This window comes from Xenia sp. Carnegie-2017, unplaced genomic scaffold (assembly GCF_021976095.1).
Source record: "Xenia sp. Carnegie-2017 unplaced genomic scaffold, XeniaSp_v1 HiC_scaffold_2, whole genome shotgun sequence".
In the NCBI taxonomy this organism is placed as follows: domain Eukaryota; kingdom Metazoa; phylum Cnidaria; class Anthozoa; order Malacalcyonacea; family Xeniidae; genus Xenia; species Xenia sp. Carnegie-2017.
Genome location: NW_025813482.1, coordinates 5,167,850 through 5,193,671, shown reverse-complemented (window position 1 = coordinate 5,193,671; position 25,822 = coordinate 5,167,850). Strand labels below are relative to the sequence as shown.

General features: G+C 32.4%; 2 protein-coding genes across 2 annotated transcripts in view; one reads left to right on the top strand and one right to left on the bottom strand.

Moving 5' to 3' along the window:
* Positions 1 to 17,545, top strand: part of LOC124440043 — a 116,968-nt gene extending 99,423 nt beyond the window's left edge. The window contains exons 50-63 of the mRNA XM_046990369.1: positions 386 to 703; positions 1,733 to 2,050; positions 4,489 to 4,806; positions 5,901 to 6,218; positions 7,246 to 7,563; positions 8,661 to 8,978; positions 9,685 to 10,002; positions 11,025 to 11,342; positions 12,442 to 12,759; positions 13,466 to 13,783; positions 15,995 to 16,117; positions 16,478 to 16,606; positions 16,785 to 17,020; positions 17,386 to 17,545. Of these exons, the coding sequence (XP_046846325.1) occupies positions 386 to 703; positions 1,733 to 2,050; positions 4,489 to 4,806; positions 5,901 to 6,218; positions 7,246 to 7,563; positions 8,661 to 8,978; positions 9,685 to 10,002; positions 11,025 to 11,342; positions 12,442 to 12,759; positions 13,466 to 13,783; positions 15,995 to 16,117; positions 16,478 to 16,606; positions 16,785 to 17,020; positions 17,386 to 17,505 (3,788 nt within the window). The 3' untranslated portion in view covers positions 17,506 to 17,545. The remainder of the gene's footprint in view (positions 1 to 385; positions 704 to 1,732; positions 2,051 to 4,488; positions 4,807 to 5,900; positions 6,219 to 7,245; positions 7,564 to 8,660; positions 8,979 to 9,684; positions 10,003 to 11,024; positions 11,343 to 12,441; positions 12,760 to 13,465; positions 13,784 to 15,994; positions 16,118 to 16,477; positions 16,607 to 16,784; positions 17,021 to 17,385) is intronic.
* Positions 17,546 to 18,617: 1,072 nt separating this feature from the next.
* On the bottom strand, positions 18,618 to 25,817 carry LOC124440068 (probable assembly chaperone of rpl4). Its single transcript, XM_046990396.1, has 11 exons — positions 25,652 to 25,817; positions 24,881 to 24,960; positions 24,013 to 24,159; positions 23,038 to 23,184; positions 21,930 to 22,036; positions 21,701 to 21,824; positions 21,424 to 21,489; positions 21,003 to 21,074; positions 20,734 to 20,787; positions 20,014 to 20,097; positions 18,618 to 19,228 (listed from the first exon to the last, which is right to left on the bottom strand). The coding sequence occupies exons 1-11, from the start codon at positions 25,680 to 25,682 to the stop codon at positions 19,049 to 19,051; spliced, it is 1,092 nt and encodes a 363-aa protein (XP_046846352.1). The 5' UTR covers positions 25,683 to 25,817; the 3' UTR covers positions 18,618 to 19,048.
* Between the last annotated feature and the right edge of the window lie 5 nt (positions 25,818 to 25,822).

Sequence of the window (25,822 nt, the reverse complement as noted above, 5' to 3'; positions counted from 1 at the left end):
CATAAGGTCGAATGTGTCAAGGCTGTGTCCATGTGTCAAGAAAGCACCATCCCTCTCGAGATTTCTAGTCTTAACACATCCGCCTAACTATATACCACATCACACTTGCACATCCATTGCAATCTGATATCTTAAACTATCTAAATAACTATAAATAAAATATTTGTAAACTTCCTTATTAGTCTGAAGATGCATTCAGTCAAGACGAAACGTACGTCGCTTTTAATAAATTTTATAAAACCAAATTGCTTACGGCTATTTTATAAATTATCTGTTGGGCTCTAATCTTTGTATTAGGATATTTTACATGTACATGTAACCCCGAATCTTTCGAATTTGAGATTTGTATGTCTTGCAATATCTATATATCTTCTTTTTTTTTCAGTTGTCAACTCTGTTAGACTTCGGGGACCAAAAAGTTCTAGTGGCAGAGGTCGTGTTGAAGTATTTTACAATGGACAATGGGGAACAATTTGTGATGATAGCTGGGATATAAAAGATGCTAAAGTTGTTTGTCGTCAACTTGGTCTTGGTGCAGCTACTAGTGCTTTACAAGGAGGTAATGTTCCTGATGGCAGTGGACGAATATGGTTGGATGACGTTCGTTGTGTAGGAAATGAAAATAATATTTCGAGTTGTTCACATAGAGGATGGGGATCACATAATTGTACACATGAGGAAGATGCTGGTGTACAATGTTCAGGTTTGTATGTACATCGCTTATCTTAAAAATAGGAAGATTTTTATAAAAAGATGATAAAATGGATTATTTCGGAATGTCAATGATTAATTTAAACATTTAATATGATTTTACAATACTAAAACAGATATTGACAAATGCCTGATGAATAAACACAGCTTCGGACGTAAAATAACTAAATAAACACAACTGGTTTCATGAGGACATCATTAAACATAACCTATTTCATGATGGCCCATAAAAAGAATAGATAATGCCAGGGCTAAAGGGCAGACCATAGACTAAACTTTCCGTGGATGGATGTGATAATCGTTATAATCAGTTTTGTTACGATTGTTTACATTCATTAGAGCTTTTTGAAGCTGTAAGCTGTAGCCTATGAAGCTCCATTAAAATTTTTCTTTTTTGCATATTTAAAAGGAACATCTCCAAATATACACTACAGTGTAACTTTATGACTTGTAATTGCGTGTTGTCTATTTTAAAAAATGCATTTTTAAATTCGTTTCTTACTGACCGTTAAGGTTTAGCAAAAGACATGCCTAGAAAGCACCAGAAACGTATTTATGAATAATTAAAAATACGATAAAGATTCCCATGTTGTCAACGAAGAGTCTATGTGACCAATTTCTTGTTTATTATTTGCTTGTTTCAACAAGTTATGGGGCAGTGTTGCCATATGGCCACAAATCAAACGATTGAATGGAAAACATATGGGGAAAATTCGCAAATCAAAGAGTTGAGAAGTTATTTATATTACATAAAGAAATAAGGACTGGTCAAAATAAAAATTGTTTAAGACTTATGAAAGTCAAATAGTGTCTAATTAACCAAAACTTATTGATATTGGTACTTATGTAAGTTTTTTTTATCATTTTGTTGTTACAAATTAAATCATTAATTTCGCCCAAGAAAATTTTACAATGGCATCTAACATAACAGGATACATTATATGTATATACGTAACTTAGAATATTTCGGAATTGAGACTTCTATAGATCGCACTATCTATATATTTTCTTTTTTTATTAGTCGTCAACTCTGTTAGACTTCGGGGACCAAAAAGTTCTAGTGGTAGAGGTCGTGTGGAAGTTTTTTACAATGGAGAATGGGGAACAATTTGTGATGATAGCTGGGATTTAAAAGATGCTAAAGTTGTTTGTCTTCAACTTGGTTATGACTATGCTGTCAGTGCTTTACAAGGTGGTGATGTTCCTGATGGCAGTGGACGAATATGGTTGGATGATGTTCGTTGCGTAGGAAATGAAAATAATATTTCGAGTTGTTCACATAGTGGATGGGGATCACATAATTGTGGACATGATGAAGATGCTGGTGTACAATGTTCAGGTTTGTATGTACATAAATTGTCTTAAAAATTGGAAGATTTTTACTTTAAGATGACAAACTGGATTATTTAAGGAACCTCAATGATTAATTTAAGCATTTAATATGATTTTATAATATTGAAACAGATATTGACAAATGCCTGAAGAATAAACACAGCTTCGGACGTAAAATAACTAAATAAACATATTTTGTTCCAGTTTGGTTTATAAAATGTATCAAAAGCGAGTGACAATTCGTTTTAAATCAAAACATCTATAGACTAATAAGGAAGTTTATAAAAAATACATTCATTGTTATTTACATTCCTTGACCAGATGACAGTTTCATTAAATACAAAATAAAGCACAAACCGAAAAAGGACTCCTCGTAAACTTAGATTCAAGTTATCAAAACAAGACAATTAGAAGTGTAAAATTACGTTTTATTTTAAATTATCATTTCACTGATAAGGGTTTAGAAATAAAACTGAAACATTATACTTCTAATTGTCTTGTTTTGATAACTTGAATCTAAGTTTACAAAATGACCTTTTTCGAATTGTGCTTTATTTTATATTTTGTATTTACATAGTTAAATGTATCACATTACTGTGGATGTCCAATACGCTGTGGTGTATAGCAAGGGTGAGATAATAAGCTTAGCTAGAGGGATGGAGCTTCCGTTGGCGTTAAACAATGACTTTAGTTTAGAGATAAAGAGGCTTTGCGTATCATAAGGTCGAATGTGTCAAGGCTGTGTCCATGTGTCAAGAAAGCACCATCCCTCTCGAGTTTTCTAGTCTTAACACATCCGCCTAACTATATACCACATCAAACTTGCACATCCATTGCAATCTGATATCTTAAACTATCTAAATAACTATAAATAAAATATTTGTAAACTTCCTTATTAGTCTGAAGATGCATTCAGTCAAGACGAAACGTACGTCGCTTTTAATAAATTTTATAAAACCAAATTGCTTACGGCTATTTTATAAATTATCTGTTGGGCTCTAATCTTTGTATTAGGATATTTTACATGTACATGTAACCCCGAATCTTTCGAATTTGAGATTTGTATGTCTTGCAATATCTATATATTTTCTTTTTTATCAGTTGTCAACTCTGTTAGACTTCGGGGACCAAAAAGTTCTAGTGGCAGAGGTCGTGTTGAAGTATTTTACAATGGAGAATGGGGAACAATTTGTGATGATAGCTGGGATTTAAAAGATGCTAAAGTTGTTTGTCGTCAACTTGGTCTTATGACTACTAGTGCTTTACAAGGAGGTAATGTTCCTGATGGCAGTGGACGAATATGGTTGGATGACGTTCGTTGTGTAGGAAATGAAAATAATATTTCGAGTTGTTCACATAGAGGATGGGGATCACATAATTGTACACATGATGAAGATGCTGGTGTACAATGTTCAGGTTTGTATGTACATCGCTTATCTTAAAAATAGGAAGATTTTTATAAAAAGATGATAAAATGGATTATTTCGGAATGTCAATGATTAATTTAAACATTTAATATGATTTTACAATACTGAAACAGATATTGACAAATGCCTGATGAATAAACACAGCTTCGGACGTAAAATAACTAAATAAATACAACTTGTTTCATGAGGACATCATTAAACATAACCTATTTCATGATGGCTCATAAAAAGATTAGATAATGCCAGAGCTAAAGGGCAGCCCATAGACTAAACTTTCCGTGGATGGATGTGATAATCGTTATAATCAATTTTGTTACGATTGTTTACATTCATTAGAGCTTTTTGAAGCTGTAGGCTGTAGCCTATGAAGCTCCATTAGAATTTTTCTTTTTTCCATATTTAAAAGGAACATCTCCAAATATACACTACAGTGTAACTTTATGACTTGTAATGGCGTGTTGTCTATCATAAAAAATGCATTTTTAAATTCGTTTCTTACTGACCGTTAAAGTTTAGCAAAAGACATGCCTAGAGAGCACCAGAAACGTATTTATGAATAATTAAAAATACGATAAAGATTCCCACGTTGTCAACGAAGAGTCTATGTGACCAATTTACTGTTTATTATTTGTTGTTTCAACAAGTTATTGGGCAGTTTTGCCATATGGCAACAAATCAAACGATTGAATGGAAAACAAACGGGGGAAATTCGCAAGTTAAAGAGTTAAGAAGTTATTTATATTACATAAAGAAATAAGGACTGGTCTAATTAAAAATTGTTTAAGACTTATGAAAGTCAAATAGTGTCTAAATAACCAAAACGTTTTGATATTGGTACTTATGTAAGTTTTTTTTATCATTTTGTTGTTACTAATTTAAGTCAATAATTTGGCCCAAGAAGATTTTACAATGGCATCTAACATAACAGGATACTTTATATGTATACATGTAACTTAGAATATTTCGGAATTGAGACTTCTATAGATCGTACTATCTATATATTTTCTTTTTTCATCAGTTGTCAACTCTGTTAGACTTCGGGGACCAAAGAGTTCTAGTGGTAGAGGTCGTGTGGAAGTATTTTACAATGGAGAATGGGGAACAATTTGTGATGATAGCTGGGATTTAAAAGATGCTAAAGTTGTTTGTCGTCAACTTGGTTATGAATATGCTGTCAGTGCTTTACAAGGTGGTGATGTTCCTGATGGCAGAGGACAAATATGGTTGGACGACGTTCGTTGTGTAGGAAATGAAAATAATATTTCGAGTTGTTCACATAGTGGATGGGGATCCCATAATTGTGGACATGATGAAGATGCTGGTGTACAATGTTCAGGTGTGTATGTACATAAATTATCTTAAAAATTGGAAGATTTTTACTTAAAGATGACAAACTGGATTATTTAAGGAACCTCAATGATTAATTTAAATATTTAATATGATTTTATAATATTGAACCAGATATTGACAAATGCCTGATGAATAAACACAGTTTCGGACGTAAAATAACTAAATAAACATATTTTGTTCCACTTTGGTTTTGAAAATGTATTAAAAGCGAGTGACATTTCCTTTTAAATCAAAACATCTTCAGACTATAATAAGGAAGTTTATAAAAAATACATTTATTGTTATTTACAATCCTTGACCAAACGACAGTTTCCTTAAATATAAAATATAGAACAAACCGAGAAAGGACTCTTTGTAAACTTAGATTCAAGTTATCAAAACAAGACAATTAGAAGTGTAATATTTCGGTTTTATTTCAAATTATCATTTCACTGATAAGGGTTTAAAAATAAAACCAAAACATTATAGTTCTAATTGTCTTATTTCGATAACTTGAATCTAAGTTAACAAAATGACCTTTTTCGAATTGTGCTTTATTTTATATTTTTTATTTACATAGTTAAATGTATCACATTACTGTGGATGTCCAATACGCTGTGGTGTACAGCAAGGGTGAGATATTAAGCCTAACTAGAGGGATGGAGCTTTCATTGGCGTTAAATAATGACTTTAGTTTAGAGATAAAGAGGCTTTGCGTATCATAAGGTCGAATGTATCAAGGCTGTGTCCATGTGTCAAGAAATCACCATCCCTCTCGAGTTTCCTAGTCTTAACACCTCCACCTAGCAACACACCACATAATACTTGCACATCCATAGCAATCTGATATCTTAAACTATTTAAATAACTATAAATAAAATTTTTGTTAACTTCCTTATTAGTCTGAAGATGTTCTCACTCAAGACGAAACGTCGCTTTTAATAAATTTTATAAAACCAAATTGCTTATGACAATTTTAAAAATTATCTGTTGGGCTCTAATATTTGTATTAGGATATTTTACATGTACATGTAACCCTGAAGCATTTCAATTTGAGATTTGTATGTCTTGCAATATCTATATATTTTCTTTTTTTATCAGTTGTCAACTCTGTTAGACTTCGGGGATCAAAACGTTCTAGTGGCAGAGGTCGTGTTGAAGTATTTTACAATGGAGAATGGGGAACAATTTGTGATAATAGCTGGGATATAAAAGATGCTAAAGTTGTTTGTCGTCAACTTGGTCTTGGTGAAGCTACTAGTGCTTTACAAGGAAGTCATGTTCCTGATGGCAGTGGACGAATATGGTTGGATGACGTTCGTTGTGTAGGAAATGAAAATAATATTTTGAGTTGTTCACATGGAGGATGGGGAACACATAATTGTACACATTATGAAGATGCTGGTGTACAATGTTCAGGTTTGTATGTACATAATTCATCTTAAAGATTGCAAGATTTTTATAAAAAGATGATAAACTGGATTATTTCGGAATGTCAATGATTAATTTAAACATTTAATATGATTTTATAATACTAAAACAGATATTGACAAATGCCTGATTAATAAACACAGCTTCGGACGTAAAATAACTAAATAAACATAACTTGTTTCATGAGGACATCATTAAACATAACCTATTTCATGATGGCCCATAAAAAGATTAGATAATGCCAGAGCTAAAGGGCAGCCCATAGACTAAACTTTCCGTGGATGGATGTGATAATCGTTATAATCAGTTTTGTTACGATTGTTTACATTCATTAGAGCTTTTTGAAGCTGTAGGCTGTAGCCTATGAATCTCTATTAAAATTTTTCTTTTTTGCATATTTAAAAGGAACATCTCCAAATATACACTACAGTGTAACTTTATGACTTGTAATGGCATGTTGTCTATCATAAAAAATGCATCTTTAAATTCGTTTCTTACTGACCGTTAAAGCTTAGTAAAAGACATGCCTAGAGAGCACGAGAAACGTATTTATGAATAATTAAAAATACGATAAAGATTCCCACGTTGTCAACGAAGAGTCTATGTGACCAATTTACTGTTTATTATTTGCTTGTTTCAACAAGTTATGGGGCAGTGTTGCCATATGGCAACAAATCAAACGATTGAATGGAAAACAAATGGGGAAAATTCGCAAGTTAAAGAGTTAAGAAGTTATATTACATAAAGAAATAAGGACTGGTCAAAATAAAAATTGTTTAAGACTTATGAAAGTCAAATAGTGTCTAAATAACCAAAACGTTTTGATATTGGTACTTATGTAAGTTTTTTTTTATCATTTTGTTGTTACTAATTTAAATCATTAATTTCGCCCAAGAAAATTTTACAATGGCATCTAACATAACAGGATACTTTACATGTATACATGTAACTTAGAATATTTCGGAATTGAGACTTCTATAGATCGCACTATCTATATATTTTCTTTTTTTATCAGTTGTCAACTCTGTTAGACTTCGGGGACCAAAAAGTTCTAGTGGCAGAGGTCGTGTGGAAGTATTTTACAATGGAGAATGGGGAACAATTTGTGATGATAGCTGGGATTTAAAAGATGCTGAAGTTGTTTGTCGTCAACTTGGTTATGACTATGCTGTCAGTGCTTTACAAGGTGGTGATGTTCCTGATGGCAGAGGACAAATATGGTTGGACGACGTTCGTTGTGTAGGAAATGAAAATAATATTTCGAGTTGTTCACATAGTGGATGGGGATCCCATAATTGTGGACATGATGAAGATGCTGGTGTACAATGTTCAGGTTTGTATGTACATAAATTATCTTAAAAATTGGAAGATTTTTACTTAAAGATGACAAGCTGGATTATTTAAGCAACCTCAATGATTAATTTAAACATTTAATATGATTTTATAATATTGAACCAGATATTGACAAATGCCTGATGAATAAACACAGCTTCGGACGTAAAATAACTAAATAAACATATTTTGTTCTACTTTGGTTTATAAAATGTATTAAAAGCGAGTGGCATTTCCTTTTAAATCAAAACATCTTCACATTATAATAAGGAAGTTTATAAAAAATACATTCATTGTTATTTACATTCCTTGACCAGACGACAGTTTCGTTAAATATAAAATAAAGCACAAACCGAAAAAGAACTTCTTGTAAACTTAGATTCAAGTTATCAAAACATGACAATTAGAAGTGTAATATTTTGGTTTTATTTCAAATGATCATTTCACTGATGAGGGTTTAGAAATAAAACCGAAACATTATACTTCTAATTGTTTTGTTTTGATAACTTGAACCTAAGTTTACAAAATGACCTTTTTCAAATTGTGCTTTATTTTACATTTTTTATTTACATAGTTAAATGTATCACATTACAGTGGATGTCCAATACGCTGTGGTGTATAGCAAGGTTGAGATAGTAAGCCTAGCTAAAGGGATGGAGCTTCCTTTGGCGTTAAATAATGACTTTAGTTTAGAGATAAAGAGGCTTTGCGTATCAAAAGGTCGAATGTGTCAAGGCTGTGTCCATGTGTCAAGAAAGCACCATCCCTCTCGAGTTTCCTAGTCTTAACACCTCCACCTAGCAACACACCACATCACCCCTGCACATCCATAACAATCTGATATCTTTAACTATTTAAATAACTATAAATAAAATTTTTGTAAACTTCCTTATTAGTCTGAAGATGTCTTCAGTCAAGATGAAACGTACGTCGCTTTTAATAAATTTTAAAAAACCAAAATGCTTATGGCTATTTTAAAAATTACCTGTCGGGCTCTTATATTTGCATCAAGATATCTTACATGTACATGTAACCCCGAATGTTTTGAATTTGAGATTTGAATGTCTTGCAATATCTATATATTTTCTTTTTTATCAGTTGTCAACTCTGTTAGACTTCGGGGACCAAAAAGTTCTAGTGGTAGAGGTCGTGTTGAAGTATTTTACAATGGAGAATGGGGAACAATTTGTGATGATAGCTGGGATTTAAACGATGCTAAAGTTGTTTGTCGTCAACTTGGTTATGACTATGCTGTCAGTGCTTTACAAGGAGGTAATGTTCCTGATGGCAGTGGACGAATATGGTTAGACGACGTTCGTTGTGTAGGAAATGAAAATAATATTTCGAGTTGTTCACATAGTGGATGGGGATCACATAATTGTGGACATAATGAAGATGCTGGTGTACAATGTTCAGGTTTGTATGTACATAATTTATCTTAAAGATTGCAAGATTTTTATAAAAAGATGATAAACTGGATTATTTAGGAACGTCAATGATTAATTTAAACATTTAATATGATTTTATAATACTGAAACAGATATTGACAAATGTCTGATTAATAAACACAGCTTCGGACGTAAAATAACTAAATAAATATAACTTGTTTGATGAGGACATTATTAAACATAACCTATTTCAAGATGGCCCATAAAAAGATTAGATAATGCCAGAGCTAAAGGGCAGCCCATAGACTAAACTTTCCGTGGATGGATGTGATAATCGTTATAATCAGTTTTGTTACGATTGTTTACATTCACTAGAGCTTTTTGAAGCTGTAGGCTGTAGCCTATGAATCTCTATTAAAATTCTTCTTCTTTGCATATTTAAAAGGAACATCTCCAAATATACACTACAGTGTAACTTTGTGACTTGTAATGGCGTGTTGTTTATCTTAAAGTCAAATAGTGTCTAATTAACCAAAACGTTTTGATATTGGTACTTATGTAAGTTTTTTTTATCATTTTTTTGTTACTAATTTAAATCATTAATTTTGCCAGAGAAGATTTTACAATGGCATCTAACATAACAGGACACTTTACATGTATACATGTAACTTAGAATATTTCGGAATTGAGATTTCTATAGATCGCACTATTTATATATTTTCTTTTTTTATCAGTTTTCAACTATGTTAGACTTCGGGGACCAAAAAGTTCTAGTGGCAGAGGTCGTGTTGAAGTATTTTACAATGGAGAATGGGGAACAATCTGTGATGATAGCTGGGATTTAAAAGATGCTAAAGTTGTTTGTCGTCAACTTCGTTATGACTATGCTGTCAGCGCTTTAAAAGGAAGTTCTGTTCCTGATGGCAGTGGACGAATATGGTTGGATGATGTTCGTTGTGTAGGAAATGAAAATAATATTTCGAGTTGTTCACATAGAGGATGGGGAACACATAATTGTACACATTATAAAGATGCTGGTGTACAATGTTCAGGTTTGTATGTACATCACTTATCTTAAAAATAGGAAGATTTTTATAAAAAGATGATAAAATGGATTATTTCGGAATGTCAATGATTAATTTAACATTTAATATGATTTTATAATACTGAAAGAGATATTGACAAATGCCTGATGAACAAACACAGCTTCGGACGTAAAATAACTAAATAAACATAACTTGTTTCATGAGGACATCATTAAACATAACCTATTTTATCATGGCCCATAAAAAGATTAGATAATGCAGAGCTAAAGGGCAACCCATAGACTAAACTTTCCGTGGATGGATGTGATAATCGTTATAATCAGTTTTGTTACGATTGTTTACATTCATTAGAGCTTTTTGAAGCTGTAGGCTGTAGCCTATGAATCTCTATTAAAATTTTTCTTTTTTGCATATTTAAAAGGAACATCTCCAAATATACACTACAGTGTAACTTTATGACTTGTAATGGCATGTTGTCTATCATAAAAAATGCATTTTTAAATTCGTTTCTTACTGACCGTTAAAGCTTAGTAAAAGACATGCCTAGAGAGCACGAGAAACGTATTTATGAATAATTAAAAATACGATAAAGATTCCCACGTTGTCAACGAAGAGTCTATGTGACCAATTTACTGTTTATTATTTGCTTGTTTCAACAAGTTATAGCAGTGTTGCCATATGGCAACAAATCAAACGATTGAATGGAAAACAAATGGGGAAAATTCGCAAGTTAAAGAGTTAAGAAGTTATATTACATAAAGAAATAAGGGCTGGTCAAAATAAAAATTGTTTAAGACTTATGAAAGTCAAATAGTGTCTAAATAACCAAAACGTTTTGATATTGGTACTTATGTAAGTTTTTTTTATCATTTTGTTGTTACTAATTTAAATCATTAATTTCGCCCAAGAAAATTTTACAATGGCATCTAACATAACAGGATACTTTATATGTATACATGTAATTTAGAATATTTCGGAATTGAGACTTCTATAGATCGTACTATCTATATATTTTCTTTTTTCATCAGTTGTCAACTCTGTTAGACTTCGGGGACCAAAAAGTTCTAGTGGTAGAGGTCGTGTGGAAGTATTTTACAATGGAGAATGGGGAACAATTTGTGATGATAGCTGGGATTTAAAAGATGCTAAAGTTGTTTGTCGTCAACTTGGTTATGAATATGCTGTCAGTGCTTTACAAGGTGGTGATGTTCCTGATGGCAGAGGACAAATATGGTTGGACGACGTTCGTTGTGTAGGAAATGAAAATAATATTTCGAGTTGTTCACATAGTGGATGGGGATCCCATAATTGTGGACATGATGAAGATGCTGGTGTACAATGTTCAGGTTTGTATGTACATAAATTGTCTTAAAAATTGGAAGATTTTTACTTTAAGATGACAAACTGGATTATTTAAGGAACCTCAATGATTAATTTAAGCATTTAATATGATTTTATAATATTGAACCAGATATTGACAAATGCCTGATGAATAAACACAGCTTCGGACGTAAAATAACTAAATAAACATATTTTGTTCTACTTTGGTTTATAAAATGTATTAAAAGCGAGTGGCATTTCCTTTTAAATCAAAACATCTTCACATTATAATAAGGAAGTTTATAAAAAATACATTCATTGTTATTTACATTCCTTGACCAGACGACAGTTTCATTAAATATAAAATAAAGCACAAACCGAAAAAGGACTTCTTGTAAACTTAGATTCAAGTTATCAAAACACGACAATTAGAAGTGTAATATTTTGGTTTTATTTCAAATGATCATTTCACTGATGAGGGTTTAGAAATAAAACCGAAACATTATACTTCTAATTGTTTTGTTTTGATAACTTGAACCTAAGTTTTACAAAATGACCTTTTTCAAATTGTGCTTTATTTTACATTTTTTATTTACATAGTTAAATTTATTACATTACAGTGGATGTCCAATACGCTGTGGTGTATAGTAAGGTTGAGATAGTAAGCCTAGCTAGAGGAATGGAGCTTCCTTTGGCGTTAAATAATGACTTTCGTTTAGAGATAAAGAGGCTTTGCGTATCAAAAGATCGAATGTGTCAAGGCTGTGTCCATGTGTCAAGAAAGCACCATCCCTCTCGAGTTTCCTAGTCTTAACACCTCCACCAAGCAACACACCACATCACACTTGCACATCCATAGCAATCTGATATCTTTAACTATTTCAATAACAATAAATAGAATTTTTGTAAACTTCCTTATTAGTCTGAAAATGTCTTCAGTCAAGACGAAACGTACGTCGCTTTTAATAAATTTTAAAAAACCAAAATGCTTATGGCTATTTTAAAAAATATGTGTTGGGCTCTTATATTTGCATCAAGATATCTTACATGTACATGTAACCCCGAATCTTTTGAATTTGAGATTTGTATGTCTTGCAATATCTATATATTTTCTTTTTTTATCAGTTGTCAACTCTGTTAGACTTCGGGGACCAAAACGTTCTAGTGGCAGAGGTCGTGTTGAAGTATTTTACAATGGAGAATGGGGAACAATTTGTGATGATAGCTGGGATTTAAACGATGCTGAAGTTTTTTGTCGTCAACTTGGTTATGACTATGCTGTCAGTGCTTTACAAGGAGGTAATGTTCCTGATGGCAGTGGACGAATATGGTTAGACGACGTTCGTTGTGTAGGAAATGAAAATAATATTTCGAGTTGTTCACATAGTGGATGGGGATCACATAATTGTGGACATAATGAAGATGCTGGTGTACAATGTTCAGGTTTGTATGTACATAATTTATCTTAAAGATTGCAAGATTTTTATAAAAGGATGATAAACTGGATTATTTGGGAATGTCAATGATTAATTTAAACATTTAATATGATTTTATAATACTGAAACAGATATTGACAAATGTCTGATTAATAAACACAGCTTCGGACGTAAAATAACTAAATAAACATAACTTGTTTCATGAGGACATTATTAAACATAACATATTTCATGATGGCCCATAAAAAGATTAGATAATGCCAGAGCTAAAGGGCAGCCCATAGACTAAACTTTCCGTGGATGGATGTGATAATCGTTATAATCAGTTTTGTTACGATTGTTTACATTCATTAGAGCTTTTTGAAGCTGTAGGCTGTAGCCTATCAATCTCTATTAAAATTTTTCTATTTTGCATATTTAAAAGGAACATCTCCAAATATACACTACAGTGTAACTTTGTGACTTGTAATGGCGTGTTGTTTATTTTAAAGTTAAATAGTGTCTAATTAACCAAAACTTTTTGATATTGGTACTTATGTAAGTTTTTTTTATCATTTTTTTGTTACTAATTTAAATCATTAATTTTGCCAGAGAAGATTTTACAATGGCATCTAACATAACAGGATACTTTACATGTATACATGTAACTTAGAATATTTCAGAATTGAGATTTCTATAGAACGCACTATCTATATATTTTCTTTTTTTATCAGTTTTCAAATCTGTTAGACTTCGGGGACCAAAAAGTTCTAGTGGCAGAGGTCGTGTGGAAATATTTTACAATGGAGAATGGGGAACAATTTGTGATGATAGCTGGGATTTAAAAGATGCTAAAGTTGTTTGTCGTCAACTGGGTTATGACTATGCTGTAAGCGCTTTAAAAGGAAGTTCTGTTCCTGATGGCAGTGGACGAATATGGTTGGATGATGTTCGTTGTGTAGGAAGTGAAAATAATATTTTGAGTTGTTCACATGGAGGATGGGGAACACATAATTGTACACATTATGAAGATGCTGGTGTACAATGTTCAGGTTTGTATGTACATCACTTATCTTAAAAATAGGAAGATTTTTATAAAAAGATGATAAAATGGATTATTTCGGAATGTCAATGATTAATTTAAACATTTAATATGATTTTACAATACTGAAACAGATATTGACAAATGCCTGATGAATAAACACAGCTTCGGACGTAAAATAACTAAACAAACATAACTTGTTTCATGAGGACATCATTAAACATAACCTATTTCATGATGGCCAATAAAAAGATTAGATAATGCCAGAGCTAAAGGGCAGCCCATAGACTAAACTTTCCGTGGATGGATGTGATAATCTTTATAATCAGTTTTGTTACGATTGTTTACATTCATTAGAGCTTTTTGAAGCTGTAGGCTGTAGCCTATCAATCTCTATTAAAATTTTTGTTTTTTGCATATTTAAAAGGAACATCTCCAAATATACACTACAGTGTAACTTTGTGACTTGTAATGGCGTGTTGTTTATCTTAAAGTCGAATAGTGTCTAGTTAACCAAAACTTTTTGATATTGGTACTTATGTAAGTTTTTTTATCATTTTTTTGTTACTAATTTAAATCATTAATTTTGCCAGAGAAGATTTTACAATGGCATCTAACATAACAGGATACTTTATATGTATATATGTAACTTAGAATATTTCGGAATTGAGACTTCTATAGATCGCACTATCTATATATTTTCTTTTTTATCAGTTGTCAACTCTGTTAGACTTCGGGGACCAAAAAGTTCTAGTGGTAGAGGTCGTGTGGAAATATTTTACAATGGAGAATGGGGAACAATTTGTGATGATAGCTGGGATATAAAAGATGCTAAAGTTGTTTGTCGTCAACTTGGTCTTGGTGCAGCTACTAGTGCTTTACAAGGAAGTCATGTTCCTGATGGCAGTGGACGAATATGGTTGGATGATGTTCGTTGTGTAGGAAATGAAAATAATATTTCGAGTTGTTCACATGGAGGATGGGGAACACATAATTGTGGACATTATGAAGATGCTGGTGTACAATGTTCAGGTTTGTATGTACATAATTTATCTTAAAGATTGCAAGATTTTTATAAAAAGATGATAAACTGGATTATTTCGGAATGTCAATGATTAATTTAAACATTTAAAATGATTTTATAATACTGAAACAGATATTGACAAATGCCTGAAGAATAAACACAGCTTCGAACGTAAAATAACTAAATAAACACAACTTGTTTCATGAGGACATCATTAAATATAACCTATTTCATGATGGCCCGTAAAAAGATTAGATAATGCCAGAGCTAAAGGGCAGCCCATAGACTAAACTTTCCGTGGATGGATGTGATAATCTTTATAATCAGTTTTGTTACGATTGTTTACATTCATTAGAGCTTTTTGAAGCTGTAGGCTGTAGCCTATGAATCTCTATTAAAATTTTTCTTTTTTGCATATTTAAAAGGAACATCTCCAAATATACACTACAGTGTAACTTTGTGACTTGTAATGGCGTGTTGTTTATTTTACAGTCAAATAGTGTCTAATTAACCAAAACTTTTTGATATTGGTACTTATGTAAGTTTTTTTTATCATTTGTTTGTTACTAATTTAAATCATTAATTTTGCCAGAGAAGATTTTACAATGGCATCTAACGTAACAGGATACTTTACATGTATACATGTAACTTAGAATATTTCGGAATTGAGATTTCTATAGATCGCACTATCTATATATTTTCATTTGAATTTGAGATTTGCATGTCTTGCAATATCTATATATTTTCTTTTTTTTATCAGTTGTCAACTCTGTTAGACTTCGGGGACCAAAAGGTTCTAGTGGCAGAGGTCGTGTGGAAGTATTTTACAATGGAGAATGGGGAACAATTTGTGATGATAGCTGGGATTTAAAAGATGCTAAAGTTGTTTGTCGTCAACTTGGTTATGACTATGCTGTTAGCGCTTTAAAAGGAAGTTCTGTTCCTGATGGCAGTGGAAAAATATGGTTGGATGATGTTCGTTGCGTAGGAAATGAAAATAATATCTCCAGTTGTTCACATAGAGGATGGGGATCACATAATTGTACACATTATGAAGATGCTGGTGTACAATGTTCAGGTTTGTATGTACATCACTTATCTTAAAAATTGGAAGATAATTCAAAAAAGATGACAAAATATATTATTTGGGGTTCGTTAATGTTAATTTTTCAAAATTACTTTATGTCATTTATACAGGAATTAATGAGTGCCTGCAAAATAAACATAACTGTGGAAATAACTCAAACTGTATAAACACAATTGGTAGTTTCATCTGTGTTTGCCATCATGGTTTTTCAGGAAACGGAGAAAATTGTTCAGGTAGGAACCTTTTTTATTCTTAGCCATGCTTAAGTGGTAAAACATAGCCTAATTTGAAGCCGTGGGTGTTTCGTTTGCTGACGTATCTGTTTTTCTTTCGTCAAGATTAATTGTTTTTTAAAAGGTTGACATTTACAGTTGATGAAATATAAATTTAGCAATTTGACTTTTACTGCGATGTCGATGAAAAAATGGATGTATTATATTATGATCCTTGTTTATGTTTAAGATGCACAATAAAGAAGCGTGCTCTTATGCCAGCAAATTAACTAAACATGCTATAATCATGTAGAAAAATTTTTTACATAAAAACCTCAATTTAAATAAAAACACACTTTCGACAGTTGTATTTATATTTAGCAAACTGCAACTTTGATAATGGAAACATTTGCAACTTTAACAACGGCGCAGGGGAATTCAACTGGACGATTAACACTGGACCAACATTGAGCTATGACACAGGTCCCAGCAATGACACAAGTGGATCTGGTATAAAATATCCCTTTATCTATTACTTAAGAGTATTAAAGGTTTTCATCAAAACTTAATTGCGCATTTTGATAACTATCAAAAACTCCTAAATGATTGCGAATTCTTCAAACTTCTTTACGTCTTACAAAATTAATTTAATTCTGTATGATTGATATTAACAATCTTTCTGTTGCAGGTTACTATCTCTACATTGAAACATCAAGTCCACGTCAACATGGAGATAAAGCAACTGTTTTAACACCATACTTAAATGGTGAACAATGTATGAAGTTTGCCTATCATATGTACGGCAGCAGTATTGGTTCTCTCAACATTTACGCTGGTAGTCAAATGATTTTTAAGAAATCAGGAAATCAAGGCAACATATGGGTGTTTGTGGAAAAATTCATTCGTCTAAATGGAAGTTATATGGTATATCTTAATTTTATCTTGAAAGTTGTGTAGTCTAGCTGCATTTTAATGCACTTTGCTTTTTCTTTTTAATAACAATAAGCTTTTTAGAAACTAGTTCAAGCACATATAAATAATGATAAAGTCAAGGCGTACAATACATCTTATAAAAAATGCTGCTGTTTACGTAGAGGTAGAACAAGTACTAACTTGAAGGCAAATTATAAACAATTACAACTTAACGTTATGTCAAGACTATCAACTAACTCATACACCAGAACACATAAGTATGTAGTGTTTGGTTTATTTGATCAGTTAGGGCGAGTTTGCACTCAAACAATAATTCCTACTCCTTAAACCTGTTTTACATTGTTTTGTTTACATAGGTAAAATTTGAAGGTGTTCGCGGTCTCAGTTTCCAAGGTGACATTGCAATCGATGCAATCAGTTTTAAACCAGGCAGATGCTCTTTGAAAACACCAAAGCCAACAACACAATCTACATAAAAACCTAGGAAACTTTCGGTACAAACGTGTTATGCAAAAATTAAAATTAAAAATTAAAATGTGAAAGTTTTCTCATACTTTAATATTTCTTAAAATGCATCGTTCTTGTAACTTAACAAAAAATAAACATATATTCTGAAATAAATATTTTTGCTCAAAATAATTTTATAGACTCTTTCATTTTTTTAAGCTGGAACAAGTCAGCTTACGTAGCAATTTTTGCACCTAATAATGATGGTAGAGTCAGAAATGTAAGAAATGGATGAACCCAAAAAATCTGGTGAAAACATTAAACTAGCTCAAATTAAGACACCAAGGGAAATTGGCACCCAAGCCAATTAATCTATTAGAAATAAAGTATGAAGATAACCTAAGTAGAGGCACTTCTATACTAGTACAGTGTTCATTGTGGCATTATGTAGATAACTTGATTTAGCTGAATAGAACATGATATTACCTACTGTACTTCTATAGTACAGCATATTACCTAACAGTGATACTATGTAGGTGACTTGAAGTACCACAGTAGTACAGCATATTTGTTAACTGTGATACTACGTAGGTGACTAGAGGTACCTCTATAGTACAGCATATTACCTAACTGTGATACTATGTAGGTAACTTGAAATACCACAGTAGTACAGCATATTTGTTAACTGTGATACTACGTAGGTGATTAGAGGTACCTCTATAGTATAGCATATTACCTAACTGTGATACTATGTAGGTGACTTGAGGTACCTCTATAGTACAGCATATTAGTTAACTATGATACTATTTAGGTGACTTGAGGTACTTCTACAGTACAGCATATTAGCTAACTATGATACTATGTAGGTAACTTGAGGTATCTCTATAGTACAGCATATTACCTAACTGTGATACTGTGTAGGTGACTTGAGGCACTTCTATAGTACAGCATAATAGCTAACTGTGATACTGCTTAGATAACTTGAAGTACCTCCATAGCAAAGCATATTTGCTAACTATGATTATTTGAAGTCTAATAAGTTGAAATTGGTTTGCATTCATAGTCAAGTTTTGCACAACTGTGATAGACAATTCAAAAAAAAACTGTACGTAAGTAACAACTCTTGTCAACAACTCAAATGTAAATGCATTGAAATTTAATGCCGTAAATGGGTACATTACGTGTATTTTTCACTGATTTTGAATCTTCTTTTTTCCAGCATTTTCCATAAAATACGTATCAATCGAAGATACTATCCATATATCCTACTCTACACATATTCACAGATGTACTTCACATATTCAACTCAAAAATTCAATTGCATGCATGCAGGTGAAGCCAAACTCAACATGCACTGATCATAGCGCAGTTTTAGCATTATTATGTGAAATTGCCTGTGTCCCAATCTTGAAACACCAAGTGATCATGTTCGTTCAAAAATATAAGTCACGAATACAAAAAAAAAACACTTGCCATGTCTTAGCCATGATTTTTGTGATGTTTTCAACATTGAATATAGAATTAATTATAACTTACGTACTTGCAGAGAAATAATTTATAAACATATTCTACTCACGTAGTTGTGTCCATTGAACCAATTTCTTCTTCGTTGTAATCATCCTCACTGTTTTCACCAGCGTCATTATTTGAAAAGAAATCTTTGTGGTCGTTTAATTTCTCCTTCACCTCCAGTAACAGTTCATTAATATGCTCTAGCAATGGTTCATCATCACATTCAGATTGACTGAAAAGCTTGAAATGAAGGTGAATTAATGCATTGGCGGATTTGGTGTTGGACAAAACACGTGAAAACGGCATGGTGAATTAATGCATTGGCGGATTCGGTGTTGGACAAAACACGTGAAAACGGCATGTTCATTTTCAAATATAACTGTATTTCAAAAAAGTTTTTCAATCGGTAAGATTTTTATTCCTAGGAAAATTAAAACCAGTAGCAATGTTGCGCTGGGATGAATCCAGGAAGATTTTGCAAATCGGTCACTCCAATTTAGATTAAAATTTGGTGACCACTTTGTGGGTGTCGCCATGTAATGTCAAACTTTTTTGATCAGTTACATTTATAGCATGGAGATAATACTGTAAAAGTGCTCCATTAAACACAAATCTCCATAGCTTTTCCTTAATTGTTTGGTAGCTATATCACTTTCGTAGGGAGATTGCCACCCTTCTTGGACCCGAGTAAATCCATTCCTGATGCTAAGAGAGTTGAAATATAAAACGCTATAAAAGACAGCGTCTGTTATTTGCATTTAGATTTGAACAAGGAATTCAAGGACATAAAAGCCTTTTGCCATCACAAGATATAATGGAATTCAACACTCGTCATTTCATGCAGTGCACCGTTCTACTCATGTACTGGGAGTGAACTTTTACTACACTTACAATGTACAATTTAAGGAAACTATGATCACTTTGTGATAAATTATTGTAAAAAAGTCTATTAAATCTTTTTTCACAACTTACACTAACTACATAGATGACTATCGAAATATCATTACATGGAAAAATATAACTACCTTCTGTGCCATTTCTAAGTAGTAAACAACAGAATTGTAATCCTGCTCCTTGAGATATTCATTCCAGCCAAGTAAATACCAAACCTAAAGATTTCAAAGTCCAGCCTTCATTTAATAGTTTTAAGGTAAAAACTGACAGGAAAAATAATAATTGAAAAAAAATTTATACACGAATCAATCGCCAAAACATTAAAGCATTCAGGACGGTTTTTTGTCAGCTCACTATCGTAAATCACCCACTGAAGTCTTTAAACTTTGTAAAATAATCAAATAGCAAAAACTTTCTATTTTATTTGTTTTCCTCATAGAAAACAAAGACTATAAAAGATCATAAAGATTATTGGAGTATAAGGACTATGAAAATAAGAATATGTTCATACAAAGTTTCTATTCGTAATTTCCGGTTTTTCTTTTGAATACCCCAAATGATACATTAAATGCCCCTGTCAAATAAACACCTCGTATCTAATAAACGCCTCCTGCCTGAGTTTTTCACACTAATAAACACTTCGTCTCTTATGAACGGTAAATTTTCTCATTTTTAAGGCTATCAAATTGTATGAAATAGTGAGCAAATATTGAGTTTTCAACAAAAAAGAATGGATAAACAGAAGTTTTAATGAGTTCATATAGAATTAAGAAACACGATGGCGTTATAGCCTTGAGAGTTATCGTAGAAACTAAAATAAAATGAAGAAAGTGTCATGGAAAATCCATAACCTGAACAACTTCATCATCTTCAGAAAGAAGTTCCCCAAGCACATCAGCAGCAGTCTAATAATAACAAATTGTTGGTATCTTCTTAATTCAGATGATTTTTATGCAACGTAAAACAAAATAAACAACAGATTGGCTACGTGCAAGTTGAGTTGAATTTGGGTTCGACTAACAAAGCAAATGAAAGAACAGTGTAAGATCGTTTTGTCCGTCTTTCATGCACAAATAATTCCTGAATGTATCCAGGCATTAATTCATTTAAATATACCTACATCAAATTCATTTATTTCAATCAGCATCTTTGAGAGCGATATTCTCGAATCGTACGACGGAATCCGTGATGACTAAATCATTAATTCAAAAGTCAGTTCCAGCATTAAATACATAGCTAATGGCATTACACAGTCTTTCGTCACTATGGCCCCGTCCACACGTATCCGGAGTTTTTTGAAAACGGAGGTTTTTTCCTCCGTTTTGCACTTGCATCCACACGTAAACGGCGTTTTCGCCTACCAAAAACGATGCTTTTTAAATACGGCTTCCAGAGTGGATTTTTTTTGAAAACGCCGGTTTCACAACTACGTGTGGACGGTTAAAACGGAGGTTGTCTAATCAACCTCCGTTTTTAAAAAACTCCGGATACGTGTGGACGGGGCCTATGACTACTTCAAAAATATGCAACACAAATTCAACCTTCAAAACTGGATCGTCAATACCACGCCACAGATTCATCCCTTTTAACAAAGCCTCTCTGGCTTCCTATTAAACCCGAGAGCCAATAAAAGTTAATAATGCTAAAGTTGACTAAACTTCAATGCAAAACGTTAAATAACTTTGAGGTTTTAAAACGTTATAAAGCAGTGAAAGTGGCCGCAAACGTCAATACTAGCGTGTTTAGCATTCATATCTTCTACATGTAAATGGTCAAAACCAGCGGTCAAATGCGTGTAAAACATTTACAATACCAGACCTCGTTTTTCTGCTCGCTAAGTAAACAATTAGCCATAACTTGATAGGCATCGGGATTATTTTGATCATGTTGTATTGCTTCATTGCAGTATGATTTACAGGACGCTTCTGCATCCTCAGCCAAACTAGAAAATAAATAATTCAACAGAATATACACACGAAATACGATGTTTGTCAGTAAGTACAAAAAACAAAACAAAAACAAAACAAAAAAATGTTTTTGGACATACCAAAAATCAGTGAGATATATCTCAGCTAACGAACAGAATGCGTTTGAAATATCTCGATCTGTTATTTTTTCAATGTCGCTATTTTCACAAGGATTGTCAGTATCTTCCTAAAGAAATCGCAATGTGAATCAGATATGATGCGCAAATTTAGTTGGTAACGAAAACGAAATCATGAACGAAATATCGGACTTTTCCTAAATCTAAAATGCAACAAATCGTTTCTCTCTTTTTTATAGTACTTTCTTATGCGCTTGCTCGAAAACAAATATTTCGTCCATAAGTTTATTTTTCTGGTTGAAAACCAACATCACTTTTTCTAGGTGTCTTTTCTAAAACTTTCTCTCAGTCCAAACTCAAACGCACAGAAACATTATTTCTCTGAAATTGTTGCACTGCAACTGTCGTCTTTCTCTTTATACTTTTTATCAGAAAAGTCTTATCCAAAACAGAAAATTCGTCTTCTTAAAGTTGTATTAAGAAACATTGTTAACCACTCAATTTCTTGAACATCCAGTCACTCAAACTTCTACTTCTTCATTCGTAGTTTCGTACTTCTGCTATAAGGCTTGTTGCTTGCTTTCGCACGAATCAAATCATTTCAGTTTGAATCAATAGTCGTGTATATGTACGTCATGCATAGCATCCATTTTTGTCCAATCAGAAACCGTCATATAAAGCTGAGATCTTCTACCTCACAGCAACATTGGGTATGTCGGCTCTTATGACAGGCGAGGAAACATAGGTGCTATTTTATACCAATGCTGAAAGTTTGATTAACTTGCACTCTACTACAGAACAACGTTAAACAGAATATCACAATCTTTAACTACGTACGTAATCTTATTTATTACAAACTACAATCAGGAGCCTCTAATGCAGTTACACGTGCATACTAAACTCTCTGAAAATTCATAACCCACTGGCTACACACAGAAAATCTTGTCCATATATCTTCCTATCAATATGTCACAGCACGAAAATGAGCTTTTCATGAAGTAAGAATAAAAATTACATGCATTTCAAAACAATTTACTCTTTGTTTTGATAATTGATCATGTATGCGTTTATGATCATAACATACGTCATCATTACTTCCATAAATATGTACCTTTTCAAAACATTTCTTTTCATTTATCATTAATTCAACACCTTTCTTTAAGTATTCAACAGCATGCTGTCCTTCAAGAAGTTCACCAAGCGTCATGTATTTGCTGAAACCTTTGTCAGGTTCAATTTCTACAGCACGCTTCAAGTACTTAATTTGATGAAGGAACAAAACTTGCCAAAAACATCCGCTACATAGCTGGCAAAAAATTAAATATAAAAATTCACATGCACAAGGACAGATTTTTCATATTTTTCGTCGGGGTGCCCGAAATTCGTGGTGGCTGGGAAGGTGATAATTATTTTATCTCAAGTTTGTGCCTTCGCAGTTTGTAGCTTTACCTCAAGTCAAATTTTACTGCTTTATACATTTCCCTTCACCTGAAAATTTAATGATCATAAAAACAGAACAACATTTTGCCTGATGTATCGACTTCTGTTGCTAATGCGTAAGCAATAGAAAGTAACACAACCAGAGGAAGATCCAATGTATGTAAAATACTCCTCAAACCTAAGTATTCCTAAAATCTCCAAAACAACAATGTTGATTATAAACTTCGAAAGAACAAAATTTAATCAAGTGGCCTTTCTGGTATTTGAAAATGTAAATATATCGAAAAAGCAGCTGTGAGTAACTTATTTGATGTACTCTAGATCTGCCACTGAATATAACTGGTAAACAAGCGTGGTGTATAATGAACGAAACTAGCTCTTTTTGTAAAGAGCAGGCACACAAAGCTATGACCTTTTTTCACAGTTTACTTCTGTGAGCAGTGCACACCCTCGTCAAGGGAGATTTGAAAGTTTCGAGGGGAGTTGACAAGTTCAAAACATTCTAGAGAGAGAGGTAGTGCGCACCCCCAATTCCCCTCTGAAGAAAATCTGTCCTTGCACGAACATAAATAGACATACTATGTATATTAAACTCATGTGCCCATATTTTATTTTTTACTGCACAAAAGATTAAATGAAAGGATACGCAAATGGCTTCGTCTGTTTTACCAATTTCCAAACAAGCTGCAGCAACCATGTTTAATGCACGAACATTGTTCGGAGATGTTTCGAGAATTCGTACGCAAAATTTTTCCGCCATCTCAAAATTAAAGTTTTCTATGTATTCCTCCACCTATGGAAAAAAGTAAAATATGCGATAAAGTAAAATTTGCGAGCAAAGTTCAGTGAAAAAAGGTTACTTGAACATTGCACAAATTTTTGTAAAGGGGAGAGTAGTAGGCGACTGACTGGAACTTTTGCAGTTCATCAATCAGGTAAAACTAACTTTTTTATGCATATTGAGCTGGAATCCAAGGACAGTGCAAAGTTTTCAAATCCATGCATTTTGATCTCTTTGCACTACTGGTAACTAGCTTGCTTGGTCAAAAATTTATAGGAAAATCATCTGAACTAGCACTACAGCGCAGTAAGGCAGTCCACTTAACTAACTGTTCAAGTTCATACTTCATACTCCATGGTCGTAGCAGGACACACTGAGCTATGGTCACCTTTTTTAATCATATAGCTACGTAGAATTTATCTTAATTATTGTAAAATGCAATAAAAGCTGCCAAAATATTTTCCTGGTGGTGTAAACAATGAATAAACGTTCGCGTTAAATCGTCAATTCCAACAACTACCTCACTAAAACATTTTAGAAGTTATTTCTACTTTTCTTGTTACTTTTCTACTTGCAGTGAATTCAAATTCATCATGGACACTAAATTGAATTGGAATTGTCTTAAATTTTATGTTTTAAGTTTATAAAAAACTGCTGTCTTCTTGCTTTAGGCTAAATAAAACAAGTTCATATCATTCTGTTCATCCAACCAACTGTTGATGACAATGCGTACCTTTTGAATAAGATCATCTATAGTGAATTTTTGTTCACTGTGCTGCTTTGATTCTTCTTCATTGTCTTTTGAAGCATTAACTTAAAAACATAAATTTTTCCTTTAAAGAACACCACCTCAGACAAAAACTCATAAAAAATCTACAAAATCCAGAATGCAAATTTAAATATATTTCCTCCTGCTTCACTATTAAAGACACTGCTAAGTCTCCATTCACCCTTAAACTAAAACAAACAATGTTATAATACGCAAACACAAACTTGAACTGAACAAACAAGTTCAACATTCTAACACTATTTTCAAACTTCCTAATTTTATCATCACTATACACATTCTGTCACCAATCTCAAAAAAATATAAATAATTAATCCAGGTATTCATTGAGTATCACCTCACTTGTACAGTAACATATCTCTATATTATATATATTACATTGTGTATAACATATTCATCACACTGAAGATGACTAACAGTTAAGTCAAAACTCAAAACATGTTTTTGATCAAAAATATAAAACTGAGAAACACTATCAATTATGTCAAACGCTTATATTGTTATAAGCTTTTATTTCTAAAGATTATTTGTTAGATAAGGTCGTTATTGTTTGTAGTTGTTGGATAAAGCATTATGCTATAATTCGATTTGCTTAAAAGCAACTTTATTGGTAAAATTCTATCCTTTAGCAATTGAAAACAAATAGTTTTGTTTAGAAAGTACAAATAGTTATATTTGATAATAGTTACAGATAATTATAGTAAGATATGTATATACCTTTCATTCTTGTTTTCTTTCTTTTACCCATAATTCTAAATAAATTCTTCTTTTTTGTGTTCAAAGTTCTAATCCTCCAGCTGCAATTTTATTTTAATTTAATTTAAATTTTATTTTCCATTTATTTTCAAAGGACTATTTTCTAATTTCAGTTTTCACGTGTACCCCTAG